At 44.4% G+C, this 24,964-nt stretch overlaps 1 protein-coding gene across 13 annotated transcripts in view; it reads left to right on the plus strand.

Moving 5' to 3' along the window:
* The window catches only part of TNIK (TRAF2 and NCK interacting kinase), a 393,157-nt gene that overhangs the window by 77,618 nt on the left and 290,575 nt on the right, over positions 1-24,964 (plus strand). For all 13 annotated transcript variants that reach the window (XM_017346916.4, XM_017346919.4, XM_017346917.4 and 10 more), the window contains exon 2: positions 12,863-12,928. In XM_017346916.4, the coding sequence (XP_017202405.3) occupies positions 12,863-12,928 (66 nt within the window). The remainder of the gene's footprint in view (positions 1-12,862; positions 12,929-24,964) is intronic.

Raw genomic sequence — 24,964 nt, forward strand, 5'->3', positions numbered from 1 at the left:
GGCCCACCCAGAGTGGGTCAGGTGGAGGCCACAGATCAATGCAGGCATTGTGTTCATGCGTGCTTCCATGGGCATCAGAGGAATTTGAACTGGAAATCAGACACTCCAGCTGGACTCTTCCATTCACATCCATTGGCCGGAGTATATCAATGGCCACATCCAACTTCAAGAGAGACAGGGAAGTGTCAGCCTAGAGTGTGCCAACAGGGAAGACCTGGGATGTTTGCTGACCAGCTATCATGACCACCACCTCTCTCATGGACCAGAAGGCTGGCGGGGAAGAGTAGTCTAAAGAAGGATAGGAAATTAAATGGAAATAAGCAAAGTTAGCTGGCCATTAAACTTCAAAGTGAATCAATTAGAACGCTGCTGCATTGAATAGAAAGCCCCCAGTGTTACTAGCTTATGGAAAATACAAGTTTATTTCTCTCTCATGATAAAGAAACCCATAGATAGGCATTTCTATGGTGGTGTGGTAGTTACATGGTTATCAGAGGTTTAGGATCATTTTATTGGTGTGCTATAACAATCCTAAGCCTTCCATTCTTAAATTTGTCTCAGGATCTGAAATGACTTCAGGGTTCCAGTCATCACATGTGCATTCCATGTAGCAGGAAAGAGGAGGGGAGAGAACAAAAGGATCCTTTTTTCCAGCCAAGTCAACTCCCTTTGCGCAATCCTTCTGCATGCTTGCATATCATTGGTGAGAACTTGGTTACATATTCACTCCTAGATTCAGTGGGGCTATGGCAGGTAGCTTTGGAGCTAGGTACATTGCCTCTCTAGTAGAATTGGGGGTTTTGTTCCTAAGGAGCAAGGGAATAATGGACATTAGATGACATTAAGCAGTTCCCACTACCTTCATCTAAGAGGTACACTTTAGTAAAGGACGAATGACAAGGGACAGATTGCTCCATATGCTGTCGCTCCCCAACCTTTGCTTCACAAACCACAGTGCTTAGAAACAGGTCTGGGAGGTGTGGAAGGCTGTGCCCTCTTGGATATTCACAGGGTTCATTAACACATTAAAAGCTCCAACAAAGGGCCAGTGCTTTGGTGCAGGGGTTAATGCCCTGGCCTGAAGCGCCAGCATTCCATATGGGCATTGGTTCCACTTTGGATCCAGCTCTCTGCTATGGCCTGGGAAAGCAGTAGAAGGTGGCCTAAGTCCTTGGGCCCCTGCACCCATGTGGGAGACCTGGAAGAAGCTCCTGGCTCCTGGCGTCGGATCGGTGCAGCCCTGGACGTTGTGGCCATCTGGGGAGTGAACCATCGATGGAAAGCCTCTCTCTCTCTCTTTCTCTCTGCCTCTCCTCTCTCTCTCTGTAACTCTGACTTTCAAATAAATAAATAAATCTTTAAAAACAAACAAACAAAAAACAAAAAAAGTTCCACCAGGCCCTGCTGGAAACAAACCTCAAACCTGTTAATCTTCTGAACACAGTGTTCCCAAATTTATTAGACAGCAGAAATCCAACACCCATGGAAGCCTGGAGGGACGCAGGGATATTTAGCTTTAGCTTCTTGAATCTCCCCCAGAACTATTTAGATCCTTAAACAGATGGAATGAAGCCCCCACTCCAAAAACTATCTGTCTTCCAAGAGAAACAAATCAATAAACAAACCAACAAACTGGTATATCCTGCATGCTAGCCTGGCCATAGGGACAGAAGCCTTGGGGGAAAAAAAATAGAGCAGATGCCAATGAAGCCCTGTTATCAGCAATGTGAATAAGAGTAGTTATTAACGATCCATCTGTACCGTGAGTGGTGACACCAGGTGATGGACTGGGATTGGCTTATTCCTCTGTCTGCCAGATGACAGCCCATGGCCTAGAAAGCTGTCGATGGGCTCCTAGCTGTTCCTACATGGCTTTGGGCCATCACAGCTCTGGCCTGAACCAGAGGGAGGGGCCTGAACCCCTGGCCAACAGGCAGTGACACTGTCTCTTCCAGTGCCCTCGTTGGTGGTTTCCTGTACAAAAAGGCAAAGAAGAGAGGTCCTTGTGTGTTGGGGAGAGAGTTAGGGGTAGCCAGGCATCCAGTTAAGGGTAATCCTTAATTAGACTTAGAGTAGAGTTGGATCTCTTTAATTAGAGTAGAATTGAATCTCTTTTAGCAGTTTTACTTTTTATTTTTTTTTAAACTTGTCATCAAGTGCCCGGCTGCTTGTCGGTGTAGGAAGAACTGCTAAAAATGCTTTCAAGCAAGCACGCGTGTCGTGGGTCTGTTGTAAGCAGGTGGCAAAGGAGTAGCTCTCAGAGGAAGGTCCTGTTAAGGCTCTTTCCAAAATAGAAGCTTGGATGGTCTCCTGGTCTTTCTTCCTTAATTATTTAGGTAATCAGTTCTTGTCTTTTAAGTCCATCTGCTGCAGTTGCTATCTTTTTTCATCTAAGCATCTTTGAAAAGGCAAAGCGCCAGAATCTTTGCTAGTCTGGTTCCCATCATTTTGACCTCGTGTTGCTGGAAATACTGGAAAGTTACCCTGTCCTGACAAGTCCAGCGGCATCCAGCGCTTGCCAATCTCTGCAAACCGTGTGAGACATTGCCCCAAACAGCTGCATCATCTCGGCAGCAACCTGCTGATGAGGGGGCCCAGGACAGGGGGCCTCTGTGTACATACTGATCCTTAGAGCAACTTGCACATGACCTTGCACAGACTGTGGGCAAGTTGAGGAAAGTGCCAGATGGTGGAGATAGCCTGCACTGTCTGAAAGCTGACTTGTGGTTTCTTGTCCTGAAGAGGTTTTTTAGGCTGCTTTCTGGAGTTGGTGCTTCTTTCCTTGAGTGTAGACGTGTTGGGAACCAGCCTCTGCACACAGAGGTGGCGCTGCTGTGTTCCACGTGTGCACAGGCAGGTTTGTGGGCAAGGCTGTCAGGAAGCGTGAGACGGGCTGGCCGGGGAATCCGGCAGCTCACAATGGGTTAATGTGGTTATGCATCAGGGTCAGAAGAAAAGGCTCAAGTTGGCGTCGTCCGTTTGTTCTTCTTGAGTTGTTCTTGGGATTTCATCTTCTTCCTTGCATAGGACCATTTTACCAAGGCAAGCCAGTGGACAGCAGCTAGTTGATGTAGAATTCTTTGTTTCTGTCTGTAAGGATTCACTCTGAGGATGGATATGCAAAGTCTCATGGGTCCTCTATGTTGGTGCATACGCGTGATCTACCAAATGGACTGAATGATATCAAAGTGGCCATGTGGGATAAGTCTTGCTACATCAGCTCTGGGCATGAATAAAATCTATTTCTCAAGCACAGGGTCTGGACTTTACAACTGAATACCAACGTCTCCCATCCTCCCCTCTGCCCCTGCTTCTTTCCCTTTCAGGCCCACTGTGTAGAAGGTAGTACGTGATTCTTTGGGTCTCTCAAAGGATTTGTGGAACATACGAAAAATTTAAAGGTCCAAAGACTTGGAGTCTTGACCCTAAACTCAGCCACAAACTCTGTAACTAGGTTAGACCTTGGACAAGTCACCTGAAGTCTCTTCTTGGGAAAATCTGTGATTTTACAAGCATACAGAGCATAAATGGGCCTCATTTTGCTCTTTTGTAAAATGAGGAGAAATATCTTATTGATGAGGCCTCAGAAATCCCAGCTCTAAATGTCAAAGATCTTTCTGCATTGTGGTCATTGGTAGCAGAACTGATGACTTGGGAATTTCATTCATTCAGGCAATAGTAACTGGGAATATATAATGTCCCAGTCATGGTCTAGGCTCTAGGGACAATGCATTGGGTAAAACCATAGACTTATTCCTTCTTAAATAATTTTTAGAAAGCACTTTTTGAGTACTTACAACTTTGCCAGCTATTGCTTTCAATGTTTTCTATCCATTAATGATTTTGTTAAATACTCCTATGATGTGGATACTACTATTGCTGTTTTACAGTTGAGGAGACTGAGGCATAGAGATTAAATAACAAGGTCGCATAGCTAGTAAATGATAAAGCTGGGATCTGAATAAGGTTTTTGGGCTACAGAATCTGCAGTCTTGACTACTATGCTATACTGCTTCTCACAGTCAATCAATAGGTTAATTCAAAGTAATTCATGTCCATTCTGTGGGGAGCAATCCGGACTGGACTGAGTTACTGGAATTAAGACTTATTCTATGCATCTGCTCTCCCACAATATGGCGCTGGGAGAGAAGTAAACAGCTTTTACACAGCTGCCTCCAGTTCAACCAATAAACTGTAGGACTTGCTCCTGATTGGAGAGCAGCGTACTCGGCGTGTGGGTAGCCGAGTTGGGATTGGCAGAGGAGGACTATAAAGGAGGAGAGAGACGGCATGCACCGGGAACATCTAAGGGGAACATCTAGCTGAAGGAACACCTGTGCAGCCCCCGAGAAAGCCGGCCGGCGGTGTGCCGCTCCCCTGCGGAAGTGGGGAATGTGGCCAGGGGGAACTGCCCTTCCACGGAGGTGGAAGGGACAGTAGCCAACCCGGGAAGAACCAGCAGCAAACCCGGGGAGGGCCGAGCAGACGAAAGAACAGCGCAGGGTTTAGTGTCGTTCCTCCACGAAGAGGGGGAGCGACACATTCTACCTGGTGGCAAAGCAGGAAAAAAAAAAAAATGAAACTAGCTTCAGGTTGAAATGGGAGTGCCTGCTTGATCTCCATCCCTGGAACTCCAGGCAGTGATGAGAGACAGGGACAGAGCTACAGCTTCTGGGTTCCCAGCCATCTGGCTGCTTGGGGATCCTTGGCTCAAGGTCATCGCCCCTTCTCTGGCTCCTGTGCTAAAGCACAAGGCCTTCACCATCCTCACCAACACAAGTCAATTTCAGCATCAGTCAGTTGCAGACAGTTAATAATAATGGACTTGGATTCAAAATATCTGGATTTGAATCTTGGCTGTACTACCGATCCATGCTTTCAGCACCTTAGGGAACTTTTAATAAAAACCAGCAGCAAAAAATGATATGGCAGTAGCTATTGTTTATTAAGCACGGCTGTGCCTTGTGCTAAATGCTTTCTATAAGTTATTTCTGATCCTCAGTCCTCTGTGGGAGGTATTTTTATCCTCACCTTACATCCTCCTCTAAATACTATCTCTACAGCTTGCTACTTAACCTTGGACGAGTTACGTGATTCCTTGAAGCCTTAGTTTCATCATTAGAAAGTTGGGGTTAGTAGTATCTATTTCCCAGGGTGCCACAAAGATTAAACATGGAGCTGTGTATAAGTCACTTAGGCCATGCCTAGCCCAACGGCAGCAATAATGTCCATCGTAGCTTCTTATCTATCTTGAAGGTCTGGGAGCTATTAATCCGAGGACCTGGGTTTCAAGTGCAGTTCCAAAGGCTGCCTTTGTGAGGAGAGGCCTGAGCTATGAGGTGCTGAGTGAATCAGGGGAGTAGGACCAGGGCCTTTGGAAAGCTCTTTCATTCCTGGCTTCTGCAGGTGATCAGGTGGCATGAAACAGATAGTAAACCAAACACAAAGTGAGGAGTCCCCATGTGCCTGTCCTGAGAGCTCAAAGCCAAGTTGTAAGCTGCCAGGCTCGTCTGTGACTATGCCAGGAACATGCGGGTTATCAAGGAGCCAGGCTTGGTCCAAGGACACCAGTACCAGCCCCGTGCAGCTATACGGGGGCAGATGGGACTTGCCCTTCCCAGAAGATGTTGGAGCTGGGGAGGTGCCTAGCACATTCACACACAGGTTGCAGCCTCACAAAGAAGGCAGGCGGAGTGATATTATCCCATTGTACACAGGAGAGAGCCAGAATAGGAGCCGTCAGATAACACTGGCAAAAGAACAGGATCCAGACCTGAACTCTACCAATTGTGACCCAATCCTGATAGGTCTTCATTGTTCAATTTAGCCTACGCAGGAGGTCAAGTGAGAAAAATTCAATGTTGAGTGGCTTTTCTTCATTTCTATGTCCTATGTTTTTACTTGAATCCTCTATTCCACTTGAGATGTGAGGATTAACTATATCCTATAGTGGAAGGAAGTCCTTTAACCCCTTAGGTCCCCACCACATTGGAAGGCAAATAAAAGATTCCCTCCAGGGGACTCCGCCTGTGAGCGCAGCACGTGTGAGAATCCGGGGATGTTGAGTCAGCACAATGTTTCCTGGTGTGAACTTAACTTGGGAAGGATGACGGTATGGTATTGAAAGGCTGAAGGCTCAAGATAAATAGGGAGAGTTCTCCTACTGTTCCTGTTTTCTTTGTTCTGTTTTGCTTTTGTAAGCATATGCTTGTCAGTTCGGGCTGAAATGGAGCAAAACAGCTGCTAAATGTGGTTCTAGGAGAAATAACATTTTGGTCTGTTTAAGGCCGGTAGGTTTGGAGTAAGCGCTAGAGTAAGCACAGTCGTTTGGCAGATGTCAGTGGGGAATCCGAGGGTGGACATTCTGGGAGCCCTGTCAGCCATCCGTTTTCCGTGGGGGCTCTTTTCACCCTGCCAAAGGACTGGCGGCCTCAAGTAGAAGATTCTGTCCCAGAATGGCTACATCTTTCAGAGGAGCTTGGGAGAAGGGGTGTATGGAATCTGTTTAGGCCACTGTTCGTTCCTTCCTTCCTTCCTCCCTCCCTCCCTCCCTCCCTTCCTCCCTCCCTCCCTCCCTCCCCTTCCCTTCCTTTTCCTTTCCCTTCCTTCCTTCTTTTCTTGATTTATTTATTTAAGAGGCAGAGTTACAGACACAGAAAGAAGTCTTTCCTCCACTGGTTCACTCCCCAAATGGCCTCAATGGGGCTGGACTTGGGTTGATCTGAAGCCAGGAGTCAGGAGTCAGGAGCTTCTTCCGGGTCTCCTATGTGGATACAGGGGCCCAAACACTTAGGCCATCTTCCACTGCTTTCCCAAGCCATAGCAGAGAGCTGGATGGGGAGTGGAGCAGCCGGGACTCGAACAGGTGCCCATATGGAATGACAGTGCCACAGGCAGAGACTTAACCTGCTACTACGCCACAGTGCCCACCCAAGGGCCGCTGTTCTTGATCTCCCCAAACCCTCCCTTAAGTTCATTTTCAAAGAAGGGGGTGGAGTTGGGAAGAAGACGTAGCATCTTTTTTGATGTTCAGGAGGTTGCCATCCTAGTTATGGATTTTAGCTGGCCTTGTTCAGTCTTTGGGATTCAGTCCCGAGATGTTATTTAATGTCGATGCACTCAGTATCATTCAGGGATCTGGAAGATTGAAGTATAATTCAGTCACTGGGAATATTAGTCCCTAGATCTTACATTTCTCCACCCTGCTGTGAGTCAGCCAAGGTTGTCCAGATTCCATCAGCTGACAGGAAGAACATTTAATCCAGCTTCCCAGGAGCCTGAGCAAGTTAATGTATTGGCCGGTCAATTGTCTCGGTTATTCCTAAAGACATCTGCCAGTCCATAAACACCTAACGATGTTTGCAAAGTGTGGGGTGATATTGTTGGTTGAAAAGCGATAGGTTTTCTGTTATGGCTTTATTAGTTTTATTTTTTTTAGTTGAAAATCTATGAAATACAGACTGAATTTTACTGCTGCATGTCCCTCATTTTTTTTTTTTTTTTCAAATGAACTCTTTTCATAGAGGAACAAAAGGAAAGGCAGGAAGGAGATGAATAATTGCTGCAGTCCTCTTAGTTTTCAGGCCTGGAGCTGGTCTGGCCACCTTGAGGTCTTGTCCATGACCGTGGAGAAGGGTAATGTTGCTTCCACTTAAAGATGAAGGCGCTGAGGCTCAGAGCAGTTGAGGAGCTTGTTCGTGGTTGGAGAGCTAGCCATACCTCGAGGGCTGGGGGATTCTGACTCCATGAAGGTGGTGGTGTTGTGGTGAAGGTCTCAGAGTTTGGAATCTGTCCAGCCTGCTGTATATCCCGGCTCTGCCACTTGACGGTGGTATGGCCGTGACCAAGTGTTTAATCTCTCTGTGCCTCAGTTTCCTTACCTGTGAAACAATGGTAATAATAGCATCCACTTGATAGAGCTGTGATAATTAAATGAGCTATTCACAGCAGATGCTTAGAATCACCCATGGCACCGGGAGTGCTCGTGCTGTATAGGCTGCCATTGCGATTTTTGCTATCATAACTAATCAAATATGCTTTTACCAGCAGTAGCTGTAAAGTAACATTTTCTTTCTGGGAACAGCCTGCCTTTTGATATGTAGTTATTATATTTCATTACAAAATAATGTAAACTACTGTACCTTAGAATTTAATTCTCTTCTCAGCCTCCCAGCAAAGGTTAAGATCTGAATAAAGGTGTGTATAGCCAACAGGGATTCTTGACTTTGGTAAATGTCAATGATTTGCTCTTTTCTCCTTGGTGTATGTAACCTCCTTCCAGGCTGTCCGTCCTGGCTTTAAGAGCAGCTAAGCAAACACGAGAGGAAGAATTAAGCTGATTCTGTCTCTTAGCTTTCCTGTCTTTGTGACATGATTATTAGGTACAGCATCCTGTCTGTGTTGCGCAGTGTGTAGCCATGTCCTGACAGCCTGACTGCTCCATGCACAAGGGGCGAAGCTTACAGCAATGGGCTTTATGGATAGTTTTGCAGCTGGGAATACTGTAGGGGCTTAGGCGTGTGACAGCTTTGTGTATCTGGGCTTGGGGAAAGGGGAAGGAGAGGACAGTGACTGAAACAACTTGTCTAGATCGAAAAGAAACGATGCCAGTTTGCTAGACCTTTGGCTCTGTATTGTGATACCAATTTTTTTCAACCTCCTCTATGCATGTGGAGAATTGGGAATAGAATGGCATCAGCCTGATTCAGTAAATAGTACGGCTAGCAGTTACATGTTGGCTGCCCTGCTAAGTGCTGGGAAATACCAAGATAAATGTGTCACATTCCCTGCTCTCGGGTGTCTGTAATTCATCAAGGGAGAGAAATGTACGAGGGGCTCTAGCACTATGCAAAAGCTGTCATCCTAGAACCAGGCACAGCATGCTGTGGGTACAGGGAGAGAGATTTCACGGAGAAGGTTGCACTCCGGGTTCTCAAGGATGAGCTTGCTGAGAAAGAGTGACAGAAGGAATGACCTTGGCACATAAGCACCCTGATCTGAGTGTGGTGTATCCGAGTGTGATGTATCCAGGAGAGGAAAGCGGTTTGATGTGGTTGGTAACAACAGAAAGATGGAAGACAAGCCTGGCAATGAAAGGTGGGCCTAAAGGTGACAGGACCTTGACTTTAAATTTCAACCACATCTTACAAGATTTGAAGTCACAGGGTATCATGATTAAAACTGCCTGTTGGGGCCGGTGCTTTGGTGCACTGAATAAAGCTACCATGTGCAGTGCTGACATCTGATATGGGTGCCACCTGTTCAAGTCTCAGCTGCTCTGCTTCTGATCCAGCACCCTGCTAATATGCCTGGAAAAGCAGCAGAGGATGGCCAAAGTCCTTGGGCTCCTGCACCCACCTGGGAAACCCAGAAGAGGCTCCTGGCTCCTGGCTCAGGCCTGGCCTAGCCCTGGCTGTTATGGCCATCTGGGGAGACAAGGTCATTAGTACTTAGGGAACAAAATGGGGGTGGTGGCCAAGGATGGAACCTTGGGGGAAGCCTAGCATGATGGCCTGGGCAGAAGAAATGGAATCTGTGAGAGAGGCTAGGAGGTATGGTGGATGATGGCGGAGGGGGTATATTGCCAACAAGAGTGGTGCCCAGCAGTGTAACATCCTTCAAAGGGGACAATTAAGGACTAAAAAGAGACTCCTACACTCAAGAAATTGAGGTCATGCACAGCCCTGGGGGGGTGGGGATTACTTTAGAGGGCCTGTCAGCGTGGAGACGGTAGCCGAATGCTTGTTCTGTCCACGCTCTATCAATGTTCTGAGAGCGTAATTAGCAATGATTGGCACTGGTCTAATGGGATCACCACACACATCTAGCTCTCCAGGTACTTGGATCTAGGAACTTGGGTTGGAGGAAAGAGAAAACAGAGCTTAGGGTCCATACTGTCTTGCGCTTTCAGGGTCTCAGAGAGCCCGCTCCTTGAAAACGCCCTAATGCTAATGCTGTTCTGTCTTACTACTGTCAGTATGTTCTAGAATGTGGGTGCTTAAGGCCTTCTTTCCTTATTTCTAACCATGCTCGTGGTGGATGCTCTGGTGAGTTCCTCTCCGCTCTGAGACACCCGGTGTCCCCTGGCTGTGAGCGTAATGATAGCAGCTCTTACTGGGTATTGTCCTCAGCTGAGATCGTGACCTCTAGGATGGGGATATGGGAAGCCCCGTGCAATGACTCACCGATGGAGGCGGGGTGCAGCGGACCCTCCTTCAAGGTGTGATCATTTTGAAAGGTCACCCCAGCTCCCGAGCTCCCATGGGGTTGGGTGAAGTTTTTGTTCCCACTGCGTTCTTTCAGCTCTTCCCTCTGCCTACTCCTTCACTCCCCTGGCCTTGATTCCCGGGCAGGCCCTCATAAATTCACCCTGTATAAGTCTGTGAGCGCCTGAGTCTGTTCCCCAGGGAACCAGCCTGACACAGTGATTGTTTCCAGTGCTTTGTCTGCCCAAGGCCAGTTGCCTGTGGAACTTTTCAGTTTGTTTTCTTGTGAGCCCCAGCAAAAAGTCTCTCCCAGTAGCTGGGACTGAAGTCTTTATAGGGAGCCTCCTTGTCTGTGACTGGCTGGGCCATAAATGATAGAAGGAGAGAAAGCCTTAGAAATAACCCTTCTGAGACCCGAAGTGGGAGACCCCAAGAGGCAGAAGGTGCTCCTGCTCCTGCCTTCCCTTACACCCTGACGGACAGCCAGGCTCCTAAGGCAGCCAACAGTCGCCATGTTCTTATTCTTTCCAGTCAAGGGAAACGAATGTTGAAAATACAATTGAGGTATTTCAAGCAAATGTAGAACCTTTCTCCAAACATGTTGCAGAAACACCACTGAGCAAACGAACTACTTGGGAATCACAGCTTCGAGACAAACAGCAGCTGCCACCATTTATGGGCTTCCCTCCTCCCACTTCGGATTTCTTTCTCATTCTGTTTATAATACAACCTGCTGTTCTAATGGCCTAGGAGTTTAACAAACACAATTTTTCTTTCCCATCCTGAGGCCTCCAAGGTGGCCTTGACATTGTCATGTAGCCACGGGTATTGGTCAGCTTAGAGCTCTAGCCCCTTAATCTTGCTGCCTGTCTCATGCTCTCTCTGGAATATCCTCCGTCTCTGCCTGGACCAGGTGGGGAACAGCTAGAACTTGTAGACTTCTTGATTTGTTTTTAGGACACAGGCCTGAAATGCGATTTTTTTTTTTTTTTTTTTTTGCTCTCTGGCTCTGTATGAGTAGATAATGGTAACTCTAGTCTTTGCAGTGACTGAGTGTTTAATCTGGAGTTGTTTTTGTTTTCATTTTGCTGCTTTTCTTTGTGGAATCTTCAAAGTCACATAGCCAAGGGCTTTTTTTTGGGGGGGAGGTCTCATTTACTAAGGACTGTAACTTTAAGGAATACTAACTTGCCATGTCCCCTTGCGTGGCTGAGTAGTTGCTTCTCTTGGAGTTAGGTCTCCCCTCCCCTCATTTCAATGCCTCTTCGTGGTGTGGAATTCCTCAGTTTAAAAGGGATTACTATCAGGTGTAAATACATTACACCCTATGTGTGAGGCCTTGTGCAAGTTTCTCACAAGAGCCCTGCAAGGTTAGAAGCTCATTCCTGTCTTGTAGTCTCAGTGTTGCTCTCCCAGGATCACCCAGCCAGTCAAGGCAAAGCTGGTATTTAAAGCAGTTCTGTCTCAATCTAAAGTCAAGGCTTAGTCCCTTTGGCCTCTGAGCACCCAGTATTTGTCAGTGTTTTCATATAAATGCGACCACATTTCCGGGCAAAAGACACAGTCTTTGCTTATTTGTCACTCAGATGATTTTTTTTTAAATCAAGTATCCAACAGTTGAACTTGTAGAGATCTCACATGAAATAAAATGTTCCGTTTTCTCAAACAGTCCTTTGGCCTGGCAGTATTGTGCTTGTGTGTTGCAGGGATATAATTGGCCCCAGCTGGATAACTGCCTGGCCCCACCCTCCCAAACACACACACCTGAGCCCATGGTTTGCCCTAGGCTCCAGCTGGGCCACTGGACTTGACTGGCCTCTGCAGGTTTTTAAGTTTGTGACCCTTGCTCTCTGCTATGAAGAAATTGGCTCTAGTCTGGTTAGGAATCTGAAGGGATAGGAGTCGATTTCTGTTTCTGTTTGAGTTTTATGGGCTTTGATATATTTTTTTCTTCAACTTTTTGGAGTAGTAAGTAGTGATAGCAGTAACCACTGGACATTTTTTGAGCACTGTAACATTTCACTGACTGGAAGGTTTAGTAGACACCTGTTTGGTGGTAAGAACGCGCATAATTCTCTAATTTAGTTTTTATTCTAAGTCCTGCAATGATCCTGCAGGTATTGCAGAGGTCTATCTTGCAGTCGCAGCATTACAGAGTAGAGGTGACTCTGAAGAACATATTCAGAGAGAGGTAGCTAGGGGATTCCATTTTCTCTTGGAAACTGTTGACTTTGAGAGGTGAGATTGCCCTGCAATGCAGGAACACCCTTGACCGCCAGGTTTAACTCGGCAGCGCAGAAACTTCGAAGTACCCTACAAAGATGAGAATTTCCTCAGGATGAGCAGTGCTTCTTTTTACCTTGATGTACCTGCAAGCCTGTTCCCTTTGGAGAAATGTGTCAGTTCTTTTACATTGTTTCAGTTGAAACCTATGTTTCTGATATAAGCACATTTTACGGAGATGTAAAAATGGAAACAAGATGGGCTTTCGTAGCTGCAGGTGAATTACGTTTTGAAGTGTTGGTTGTATTTAGTATTAAACCTGAGAGTTCCGAAAGGTAAAGCCTTATATTTGCTTATTTGAAATACGTATTTGCTTTGGAGTAAGACAATGCCTGGACTGTTGTTTTGAATTTTCATTGTTTGTTTTCTTGCAGGACCCAGCAGGGATCTTTGAATTGGTGGAACTTGTTGGAAACGGGACATATGGGCAAGTTTATAAGGTCAGTGCATTGAGTCAGAGCATGGCTTCTGTGCGGTTTTGGTTCATAAATGCTGAAGAACATTGCTTTCTGTCCGTGCTCGTGCGTGCCTCATAATGGATTTCAAATGAAATAATGTGCCTGTTAATTGACTTGCCATCTTTTAAAACATTTCTGTAGTCACATTGCCGGAACTGTATATTTCTCTTCATTGTTTGCCACAGAGTTTCTCTGACACCTGAATTCTGGTTTGTGAAGCTTTTCAAATGTTTGGTTTCTGTTACTTTAAGCTCAGCCAGAACTGGCTTTCAAAGGATCCCGTTTACTTCAGAACTTTACGCTATTAAACTACTGCAGCTGGAAAAGTAGATTGGTTACTGGCGTAGGGCATGAATTCAATGAATTGGGTGAATAGTATTAGGAGAAACCTGGCTCCTTCACACAGCAAAGCCCTAACGACTATGATGAATTTTACAAATTGAGTTGAGACTGAGCTGAGGAATAAGCCCTCTTGCCCTTTAATAATTTTTATTTTCAAATTCATCCCCAAAAATGTCTTCAGAAGGTATTTTCCACTAATAAATGGTCTTAAAAATGGTTCTTTGAAAGTATGAGTTGATTCTTCTGTTTATCAAAAGGAAATGGGGATGAAGAGTTTTTGAATCAAAACTTGGAGGGTTTTGGTGAGTGAGCTATTAAAGAATTATATTACTGTTTCCTCATTATTTCTAGGGAAATCACCATTTTCCCTAATGGTAGTGATATGGGATGGTATTTCCATTATGAATTACCTGCCCCCCCCCTTTTTAATTCTGAGGCAAAAACTTCTCTCAATTGATTAAAATTATTGTAGAAATCATCTCCTTTAACATTTTTAATTCGGTAGAAGTCATCCAGTTTGTAACAGTTTTAATTCCATAGGAGTATGTCTACAGAGTGTTTTTGAGAATCAGGTTTTCAAGCACACTTGTAATAGCTACACATTTATCCCTTTACCTACCAGGAGTTATCTTTTGGGGCCACTCTAGGGGGAGAATCTCTCCCCTGCAAAAGTAGTATTTCCTGAAATGTCAGCCCTGTACAGTTGGACAGAATTTAGTCTACTCAAACTGTCACTTGATGTCGATCTCCTCTGACACAGAAAGAAATGGGTCTCAGCAAATGCTTCTAAACACTTGGACTTTCAATGAAGATAATTAGGTAGGAAGATTGTGTTACTGCATTTTGCGAAATTGGATTGAACTTGTGCAGTAACGTGGCTAATGAATTAAGCTCTGGTTTAGGTAGAAAATTACTTCTGACTTGCTGTCAGTGTGGAGGAGAAATGCCGTGGCCTGCTGTTGGTTTTATGGTGACATTTCTTCGAGCTCTTCTCCTGTAGTGTGCTTCCTGCCCATAGAGCACACATTTGGGAGAAAATTCACAGCTTCATATGCTAATCCAAGAAGTGCCACTGTACACTCTCTCCAGAGGAGATAAAGGGATGCAGTCAAGGGTGAGAATGTTTGGGAAGCTGGAATTATCCCTGGTGTCTTGTCCCCTGAAAAGGGACACGATGGCAAGAGGCCTCAGATTGTTTTTAGAGAGGGGAGGTATTTAGCCACTAGGTCATTGTCATCAGGATTCTGCAGGACTCTGTTCTCTTAGTGGTTGATACTTAGATACCTTCCAAGTCCAGGGGACAGTATATTCGTACATTGGGAAGTGTATTAGAAATACCGCATTTAAAGAATTCTAACTCCCTCCCCAGTTAAGTTTGGTTTCTAGGTGACCAGATGGTGTCAGGTGACCCTGCTTATGAAATGTCACCTTTGTTTCCCTAAACTATTAATTCAGTCCTGCTGTCTCCCTGAGTTCTGGTGGATTAACATTTAATAAAGTACCAAATTGGAACTTAGATATGTAAGCCTAAAGAAAATTAAATTAGGAAGTGACTTTTTGCATGACGTCTTATAACTTTTTATGGAATAGGTATGTTTTGAAAATATTGTAGTCTTAAATAGAAATTTTATTGCTCCAGGAGGAGGTCCTTGTACAGTAAACTTCTACAGTAAATATTTTCTTTCCATTAAGTATAAAACCATAAAATCTTAGTGTTCATGGTTCTCATAAAGTGAAGTATAATTTTATGATGTATGGATATAGCCTTTATTTTATGGGAAATTTATGAGTTTATAAGTTGCCCTAGGAAAGCCATAATAAACTTTTATTTACAAATAGTTTTTTTAAGAAACACTAATAAATAAAAACTGAATGTATGTATTCAGAGATCATTTTCTGAAGTACATCTGCAGGTGAGCCAGATGCTACATCTCGATGTAGAAATATAAATGTTCCATATAAAGGTTGTTTCATAATGTTTAGCTTTTCCAAGTTGATTCTTGTCTTACTCCTCAGTCTCACTCATGGTTACAGGTTCTTTATTATGAAAATAGTCAAGGGGCAGAGCGACAGAAAGGACGCCCTTCCTCTGATCCATTCCCTAAGTGCTCCAAGACTCAATCCAGGTGTCCCATATGGGCGCCAGGAACCCAACCCTGGAGCCATCATCAGTGCGCCCCACGGCCTGTATTTACAGGAAACTAGAATTGGAGCCAGAAGCAGAAACTGAACCCCAACATGCTGACGTTGAATATGGGTGTCTTAACCACTAGGCCAAGTGCCCACCATGGTTACTTGTTCCTCATAATGTATTTTGCTTACCTTTAGTAGAGTGATCTCAGTAGCAGTTTAATATCTTTGTTTTTACTTTATGTCCTGGACACAAGATGTAGATGGTAAAGAATGATGACTCTGTCAGAGCTTCTTCAAGCAAGTTTTAACTTGAATTAACACATAATAATTGCAAATTTTTATGAGGTACAACATGACATTTCTGTCTCATGTATGCAATGTGTACTGCATCAGGACTGTTAATGAGCAAACCACTTCCCTTGCCTGAGAACCATTAGAATATAAACCTGTAGAAGTCCACATACCTGTTGATAAAAGTCTTGGCTGTTTGTTGGCATGCCACCACCTATTTGGAACTTAATAGCATCCAAGCACATTGGTTAAAATAGAATACTTATTGGAATAAGTTGAAACAGTTACTTAATGACTATTTTAATACCACTTCAAATTAGCCACAGAGTTCAAATAGATGTTGGCCTATCCTGTTTCTTAATATGCTCGTTTGAAATAAATATCATAAAGATGAAGACCTATTTTATCCCAAGGAGACAACGTGAGTTGGGAATTAGATACCTCAGCATTTCTTAGTTTCTTAAGGTTGGGAAGTGTAGGGGCTGGCGCTGTGGCATAGTGGGTAAAGCCGCCGCCTGCAGTGCTGGCATCCCATGTGAGTGCCAGCTCAAGACCCAGCTGCCCCACTTCCCGAGTCCTTGGGCCCCTGTACCTGCGTGAGAGACCCAGAAGACGTTCCTGGCTTCAGATTGACAGTTCTGGATGTTACAGCCAATTGGGGAGTGAACCAATGGATGAAAGGCCCTCCCTCCCTGCCTTTCCTTCTCGCATATGCATATGTCTTCTAGTCTGACCATTTTTTGGCCAGCTGGCTGGGGAATTCATCCTTGAGCACCTTTAGTCATGTGGAACTCATTATCTCTCAGTCCATCCATTGGAATGTTTGTGTAACTGAGTGGAGGTTTCTGCCTTCTGAAAATGTCTGTCACTTCAACCTTGCTTTGCACCTCCAGTTATTTAAAACGTACAATTGTCCTCTTCCGCAAGAGCGTAGTCCTTCGGGTGTTTGAACAAGGTGTCCCCCTCCTTTTCCTGAGCATGTAAGGGTCCTTAGGAAAGGTCATAGAAAATGCATATTGTGAAAAAACTGCCTGAATTTTTAAACTTCTTTGCCAAAGTAAACCTCTCCTTTGATTCCATTTTCCAAAAATATTTGAAGTACTCTCATGCACATCTCCAGGCTGTATCGCCTCAGTTGCCTAATTCTTCATGTGACATAGATTGGCGCCCTTTCATCATCCCGGTTTCTGTCCTAAACTCATTCTCATGCATTACTAAATATTTTTTTACTTGGCCAAAGTTTTATGTTTCATGATATCTTTGTATATAGTATTCTATATTTCATGATACCTTTGTTTATATTCTATATTTCATGATATATTTGTATATCTTATTTCATGTCCTATTGAATGTCTATCATAACTTCATGAACACCTTGTTCTCAAGGTCTTCATGGTTATGGCTCCCTCTGCCTGGAGCACTCTCCCTCGCTCTCTCATGATCAGCCTCTTCTGCAGATCTCGGCAGTTTCCACCTCCTGCACAAAGCCACTCTCATCCCTGTTTCTACTACAGGCAGCCGCTGCTTCTGGGTCTGCCATAGACTTTATCACAGCAACCTGTTGTCTTGTCTGCAAGATGGCATTGCCACTCTGCATCTTTTTTTTTTCCCATGATTTTTTATTTACTTGAAAGAGTTAAAGAGGGAGAGACAGCAAAATAAATTTTTTATCCATTGATTCACTCTCCAAATGGCCACAATAGGAAGGGTTAGGCCAGAGCCAGGAGCTTCTTCCCAGTCTCCCATGTGGGTGAAGTGGCCCAAGCACTTGGGCCATCCTCCGCTGCTTTCCTGGGCACACTAGTAGGGAGTTGGATAGGAAGTGGAGCAGCCAGGACTCGACCTGGCACCCATATGAGATGCTGGCATTGCAGGCAGTGACTTTACCCGTTATGCCACAGCACCAGCCCCTGTCTGCATTGTCTTATGTTTATGTGTATGTTAAACAATATAAATCCATAAATGGAAAATCGGATCAGAGTTCGTCTTGTTCCTCACTGTGTTCTTAGAGGGCTGGCACATAAGTGAAGTTGACAGTTGTGGGCCCAGATTTGAGCTCCTTTCCCCTGTATAATTCCTTTTATATTGCTTCCGAGTTCTTTCAACATTTCCCATAACCAGTGGTCTACTTTGGTAAAACATTTTTGCACAAAAGTAATAAACAGAAAGGTGTACTTGCTCTTCTGCTGGGAGGTATATGTGAATTTTGTGTTAAGTGACTTGTCAGTGTATGGATGTCAACCATGCTAGAAATTCATAAAATGCACCAAATTGTGGCAAAAATAAAAAAATTCCGAGGCACAGTCTCCTGGCAGAGGTTCTCAAACTTCAATATGCAGAACGAACATTGAGGAAAGCATTACAAATATTTCCAAGCCCCAATTTTCCAATCCCTGAAATTTTCATTTAGTAGATCTGGGGCTATGGCTCAGAAATTTTTATTAATTGTGTGCATTCATTCTAATGTTCAAGGCCCTCCAGAAACTGCAGAATTAACTGTAAATGATCCTGATGTGGGATTGCTTGAGTGAATGCTAAGTCTAATACTTTCTGTAATCATTTACTTTAGGATTTCCTGGCTGACTCAAACTTGCATAAGCTGAGGAAAAAAACATACATAAAGATCTTGACCTCTGAGATGTGATACCAACCAGTTTTGACTTAGTCATTCAGATTTGACTTCCAATGTTTTTCTTTGCTATGATTTACAGTTTCAGGTTATTCCTGAATAATTCTGCTCAAGACCTGAGAATCAAATTGTCAACCCTGCCCTTGTATAAGGGGATCTGAGCTTGGTGTCTGAGATTTTCTCAGCTCTGTATGTTGTGATCTCTTCATTAAGTTTTCATTAAAAGAAAATACTTTAATAGCTTATCAGTAGTCTTGATTCTGTGACGTTACCAGGGTGCAATGTAGCTTTCACAGTCTCTTGCAAAGAATGATGCATTATACTGTTTGCTTCTTATTTGGCGAGGAGGGAGTATGGGAGAATGTTGTGTTTCTAAGATAATAGTGGTATTTGTTCTTTTTTCATCAAGAATCTCCAATAGAAAGAATACATTATTTCGCAGTTGTTGAGTGCCAGTGACAAAGCCCTGTGCTTTGTGTGGGAATAATACGAGGCTGACTGAGGTGGCTCTTTAAGGAGTATGCGATCTGATGGTCTGACCGGGGCCTGACGCTCACTGTGTTTTAAGGGTTTTCATAGACAGGGTCTGAGTTACTCATTACAGTGGTGATGGGCCGCTTTCCAGGGAGTAAGCACATTCATTTGGTCACGTGCTCATTCTAGGTAGGGTTCTTCCAGCTTGGCAACATTGAGATTTGGGATGACAACGCTTTGTTGCAGAGGCTCTGGGATGTGCTGTAGACATGTTAGCTCTGTGGAGCTGAGAACCATTGCTTTACCAATAAGACAAAAATGGCACAACTCCTAAAAGCCAGGTGCAAGCAGAGGCAATGGGTGTGTTGAATTTGGAGCAGCTAATGCTGTGGGAGCTGACTGTGCTGTGGCAGGGAGTTGGGTGGCGGTGGGGGGGAACCTTAGAGGTCTTGGCAAATACACTATATCTGGGAATGTAATTAGCATTTTCATAAGTGGGAAGGAGTGTAATAAAAGGACTTTAGAACTGGACTGAGGTGTCTGGCTCTGCCTCATTCCAGTTGCATAAAGATAGCCACCCTACTTGCCAAGTCTGAGTTTCTTCATCGGGCATTAGAGCAGGGTTGCTCTAGAAATTCACATGGAAAATATGTGAAAGCTCTCAGTGCCTGACACTTAGTAGGTACTTAATAACCTTTCCTTCTTCTGAGGACGCGTGCCAGTTCTGCTCATGGTCTTGTTTGTGTAAACGCTTTATTTGAAGGAAGCGATTGTTGGTGAATGAAGTCAAACACACAACTCTCTGCTTCACCTTCCACTTGGGATTTCTTGGTTTTTATGTATGCTCAGAATGGCACCATATGCATTAACTCCAATCCTCGATATTTCTTGAATGGCACTTGAGGATGTAATTGCCATTTTAAGACCATAGTTGGTCTTAAGTATTAAAAGAATGTCAATTTCTCTATAGTTGATAACGACAAGATAGATTACTGGATGAAATAAGCATTGGTTGAGGCACTCTGGTAGATTGACAGTGATTTTTTTTTTAAACTGTATTGTACAAATCGGGGGGCAGACAACGGTAATGTAAGAGCTAAGTAGAGCCTTTATTGTGGCATTAGTGGAGGAGTGTGGGGTATTGAAGATCTGCTGATAGTTTTGGTTCTACCTCTAGCTTGTCTTAGCTCTGCGTTTGCCATAGCTCTACTTGGGGCTTTGGTGATCCTCTGAGAATAAAAAGCTCTCTTTTTTGGATAGATCTCACCAGGTTGAGATCTCACCACGTAGAAGAGAAGTAATGCCTACGAAAGTACTGTCCAATATAAACTGCGCTGTACATGTATGGTTTGATTGTTACCGCTGTTCATTATAAGCAGGTGCCAGGTGCTGTTACAGCAGGGGACAGGGCAGGTTAGTCCTGTGGTGTTCTTTCTCTTCATCTGCAGGCTCACTATGCTGTGTGTTACCAAGTAAATGACCAGCTCTTCTGGATAGCTTGATGCCACCCACAGACCCGTTCTTCAGTCCCTTCTCTTGCCTGCGTCGGGGACTTCAGGCAAATGATGGTTATTGGATGGAGTCGGGTCTCTCAGCCTTTGCCTCTGCCTGACTTCTGGCAGCTGCTTGGAGATGTTTCCCAAAGCATGCCCAGTGGAACCCCAAGAGAAACTCTGTAAACAAAGCATCATAGCATTGACCACTCTGCCCTCTCGAAGGAAGACAGCGTTTGTATTGCTTTGTCTTACCTAGTATCTTCCAATTTATTTTTATTTTTATTTTCCATGGAATCCCTTCTCTTTTCACCACAAGCAACCCCTGCTAAGGCCTCTGGATATACTCCACTAGACATCAGGATGACTTGTTCCCCTGTACCACAGAAGTGTGGGGTCTCTGTTGCTGCAGCCTCCCTGTCATCCTATCCCTCTGGGTCCAGGGGCTGCCTTTTCTGTTGGCTCATCAGCCAGCTGTTGGGCCAGGTCTGATATGTTCACCTCCTTCACAGATAGGTTTTATACTATTTATAGTAACATATTGACTATTAACGTAAGTTAATGATATGGTCAAGGAAACTAGTTGGTTTCATTCAATTAAGGGAAAAAGTTGCAGCTGTCAAAATATCAAGCATTGTTTTTATACGAGTGTAGAAACTGATTTTTAACATCAAATAGACATTTATTTACAAAACAGCTCCAAGGTGTATAGTAAATGTGAAGCATTGTTCTTAGTCATACATTTCTTTGACTTGTAGCCAAGCTTTTGGAAGATCTAATTATTTATTATTAGTCTCAGCATGTATTTTGATTATAGTTGACAGATTATAGGTAACAGTTTCACTGCTGCTCTTATGTAGAAGGATCATTTGCTTTTGAAATGTGTTGGCCTGATGAGTTCACATCTCCAGGGTCTTTCAGCTCATTGATTGTTACAGTCTTATTTGATTCGAGACCATGCCAGCTCATGCTGTGTCTAGAAGGTTGCCGTGTGAGGATTTAGGGCAGGGTCTTTGTGAGTACCTATGTGCTGGGTGCCATATGGAAGAGTCCCCACAGTTGCCACCAAAACTTGCTAGGGGGAACCATGTGGATTTCTTGTTAGTGCTGGTTGCTCTCAGCCCCCACTGTGCATAGAAATCTACTGGATAGCTTTGAAAAACTAAGTGTCTGGATCCTTCCCTATGAATTAATTTGGTTTTGGTGGATCTGAATTAGGTTATTTTCTCCCAAACTTCCCAGATGCAGCCAGGATTGAGAGCCGCTGGGCTCAGTATGGCTTCTCAGGTGGTATACATGCTCTTTTGGGTGTCTGCCTTTAGAGATGAGACACAACCACTCTTCTCTCTGCCCTGGGATTTTGTTTACTTTTGCTTCTGTATTTAGTGTCAGCCTTCATAATCAACTAGTATCTGCTTGGCCTTGCCTTCAGGGTGTACTTATAGATAAGCATGTGGCATAACCCCAGCCCTCACATCTTTGGGTACCAAGACATGTAAATTAATCGCTTCAATAGTGTCTCACAGGTACCATAAGAGTGTACAGAGCAGAGCTAATTCTGTGGGGGTTGTGGGAAGACCAAGAAAGGCCTCATAAAGGAGCTGACTCCTGAGTTGAGTCTTGAAAGATGAACAGATGTGTGCAAAGTTAAAAGTTAAAACATTCGGAGTTGGGGGTGGAGAGTGGTGTTAGCCAAGATTCGTCCATTGTTGATATCCTGGGTCAGAGTGGATGACCTTGGGAGAAGCAGAGCTTGGAAGCAGGTAGGATTTGTGCTACACAAACAAGGACTGATGGCCCTTCTGGCTTTAAGTCTTGGCCTTGTGATTCATTAGTTGCGTGAGCTTAAGCAAGTCAATTAGCATGTCTTGGTCTTGGTTTCATGTACAGCTGATCTGATTTATGATTTTTCAACTTTATGTTGGTACAAAAGTATACCCATACAAGCATTCTGTTCTTCATTTTCAGTATAAAATTGAACAAGTTACATGAGATAACTTTGCTATAGTTATAAAATGGGTTTTATGTTAGATGATTTTGCCCAAATATAGGCTACTGTAAGTGATCTGAGCATGTTTAAGGTAGGCTAGACTAAGAGGTGATGATCCGTAGGTTAAATCTACTAAGTGCGTTTTCAACTTTTTTTTTTTTTTTTTTTTTTTTTTTGACAGGCAGAGTGGACAGTGAGAGAGAGAGACAGAGAGAGAAAGGTCTTCCTTTGCCGTTGGTTCACCCTCCAATGGCCGCCGCTGCAGCCGGCGCACCGCGCTGATCCTGGCAGGAGCCAGGAGCCAGGTGCTTTTCCTGGTCTCCCATGGGGTGCAGGGCCCAAGCACCTGGGCCATCCTCCACTGCACTCCCTGGCCATAGCAGAGAGCTGGCCTGGAAGAGGGGCAACCGGGACAGAATCCGGCGCCCCAACCGGGACTAGAACCCGGTGTGCCGGCGCCGCAAGGTGGAGGATTAGCCTATTGAGCCACGGCGCCGGCTCGTTTTCAACTTCTGATGAGTTTGTTGGAATGTATCGCATAGTAGGTGGAGGAACAGCTATATAATGAAGGGGTTGGGCATGCTCATCTTGAGGACCTGCACAAGTTGCTTGCTTGAAGCCATTGATGGCTTGTGCTTTCCCAACTGTGAAACTCTGGACAGAAATATTCCAAACCATCAGCAAGATGATTTATTTGGAATACTCGCAAATGTGACTTGATACCTGTTTGGCTGGGTGGCTTTGATGTGTCTCTGTGCTGAAGGTTGTAGATAGGTGAGCATTTTCTACCAGTTTCTCATTAACCAGACACAAGATTTTGGCAGATTCTTGCTGACTCAATGGATGATAATATAAACTTAAAAAAACCACACACACACACACACACAAAACAAAACACAAAGACTTACTTATTTGAAAGAGCATGAGAGAGTGAATGAGAAAGGGAGATCTTCCATCCACTGGTTCATTCACTAAATAAATGCAGCAAGTGGATCTAGGCCAGGCCAAAGCCAGGAGCCAGGAATTCTGCCCGGGTCCTCAGTGTGGGTGGCAGGCATCCAAGTACTTGGACCATCTTCCACTGCCTTCTGAGATGCCTTAGCAGGAAGTTGGGTGAGAAGCGGAGTAGCCTGGATTTGAATGGGCGCTCTGATATGGAATGCTGACATCATAAGTGGTAGCGTAACCCACTGGACCACAACTTCCCCGAGAAGACATATTCTTTCTAATACTGGATGACAAGGTGGCAAGATGTGGCCTGCCACTCATGTGTCTACTTCTGATTAGAAGAACTTTAGATTGCTTTAGTTCAAATGACTTTCATTCCATCTCATATCAATGAATTGTCGAATAACTTGATGCACAGCATCCTCGTGACTTGTAGGGTTTAGATCTCCTAACACCCGTAATGACTTGGTGATTATAAGGCACTTTCAAGTAATTAAGCAATCAATAGTTACTATGTAATTACCATTATTCTGGGGTTATTTGTAAGTCGTACACGGAGCCTTGCCAGGATTACAGATCCACAATTTGGGCTGCCTCACATTTTTAACTGTTTTGCACATGGGAAACATTTGAGCCCATTTAAAAAGAATAATCAGTTGGGACTTGAAGACTGAATTTCTTATCTCTGGCTTAACCTTAATTTTATTAAACCCTCTTGGATATTGTATATGAGTAAACACACACACACACACACACACACACACACACGTGTCTGCTATTTTACAAGAAGATACAGAACTCTACTAAGTAGGAGCCTTGCCTGGTGGGGAGGGTCTAAAGTGAGGGGGGAAGCCTTGCCAGGACCTGCAAGTAGGGCTGTGTATGACTCGAGTGCTGTGGCCTTGAGCATTGTTTCAGACCTTGGACCTGTCCACTTTCTGAGGCAATGCCCAGAACTTCTGTGTCTGTTCTGTTCCCAACTACAACACGAAGAAAAGGGTTGCGGCTGGCTCAGAGAGAACTCTAAATACAGAATAGTTAGCGCAGCAGTCATGGTCAGGAGGGCCTTAGTTTTGTAGACTGCAGGGAAGGGTAGAGATCGGTGGCCTTTGGCGAGAAAGCTCCGTATTGTTTTAGATGACTTGCCGTAGTTGTTTACTGTCACCCATTGGGACATAAGGTTGGAGCTGATACTTCAAAGTATTTCTGGAGAAATTCTATTTGATCCGTACATTGTACTTCTGGAAGCTGTATGAGGCTTCTAGAGGGATTTATCTTATTGGAAACTACTGTTTTTGAGTTGGGCTTCTCTCTCATTATAATAAGAAATGCATATAATAAAATTATCACTTTAGCGAGTTTAAATGCACAGTCCAGTGGCATTCAGTACACTCACAGTGCTGTGTGGCCATTACCACTATCCATATCCAAGACTTTGCCATCCCATTAAACACTAACTCATTCCCAGCTTCCCACACCAAGACCCGAGTTTTTGATCTCTTAAGAAATTCCCAGTATAAGTATGTGCAGAGATGATTGGTGCATGGATACCGTCTTGTAGCACGGGGTTTCTAACGAGCCCAGAATGGGTCTGCACCTCCATCTGTCCCTGGGTGGCCATTTTCCAGGTGACTCACAGGCAGCCCACTTCATCCTGAACCCTTGGCGCCACAGGGTTGCATTGTGTTCCTGGAAGCTGGAACTGGCTGAAACCCTTC

The sequence above is a fragment of the Oryctolagus cuniculus genome, chromosome 4 (assembly GCF_051225735.1).
Source record: "Oryctolagus cuniculus isolate XC-2025 breed Fujian yellow rabbit chromosome 4, ASM5122573v1, whole genome shotgun sequence".
In the NCBI taxonomy this organism is placed as follows: domain Eukaryota; kingdom Metazoa; phylum Chordata; class Mammalia; order Lagomorpha; family Leporidae; genus Oryctolagus; species Oryctolagus cuniculus.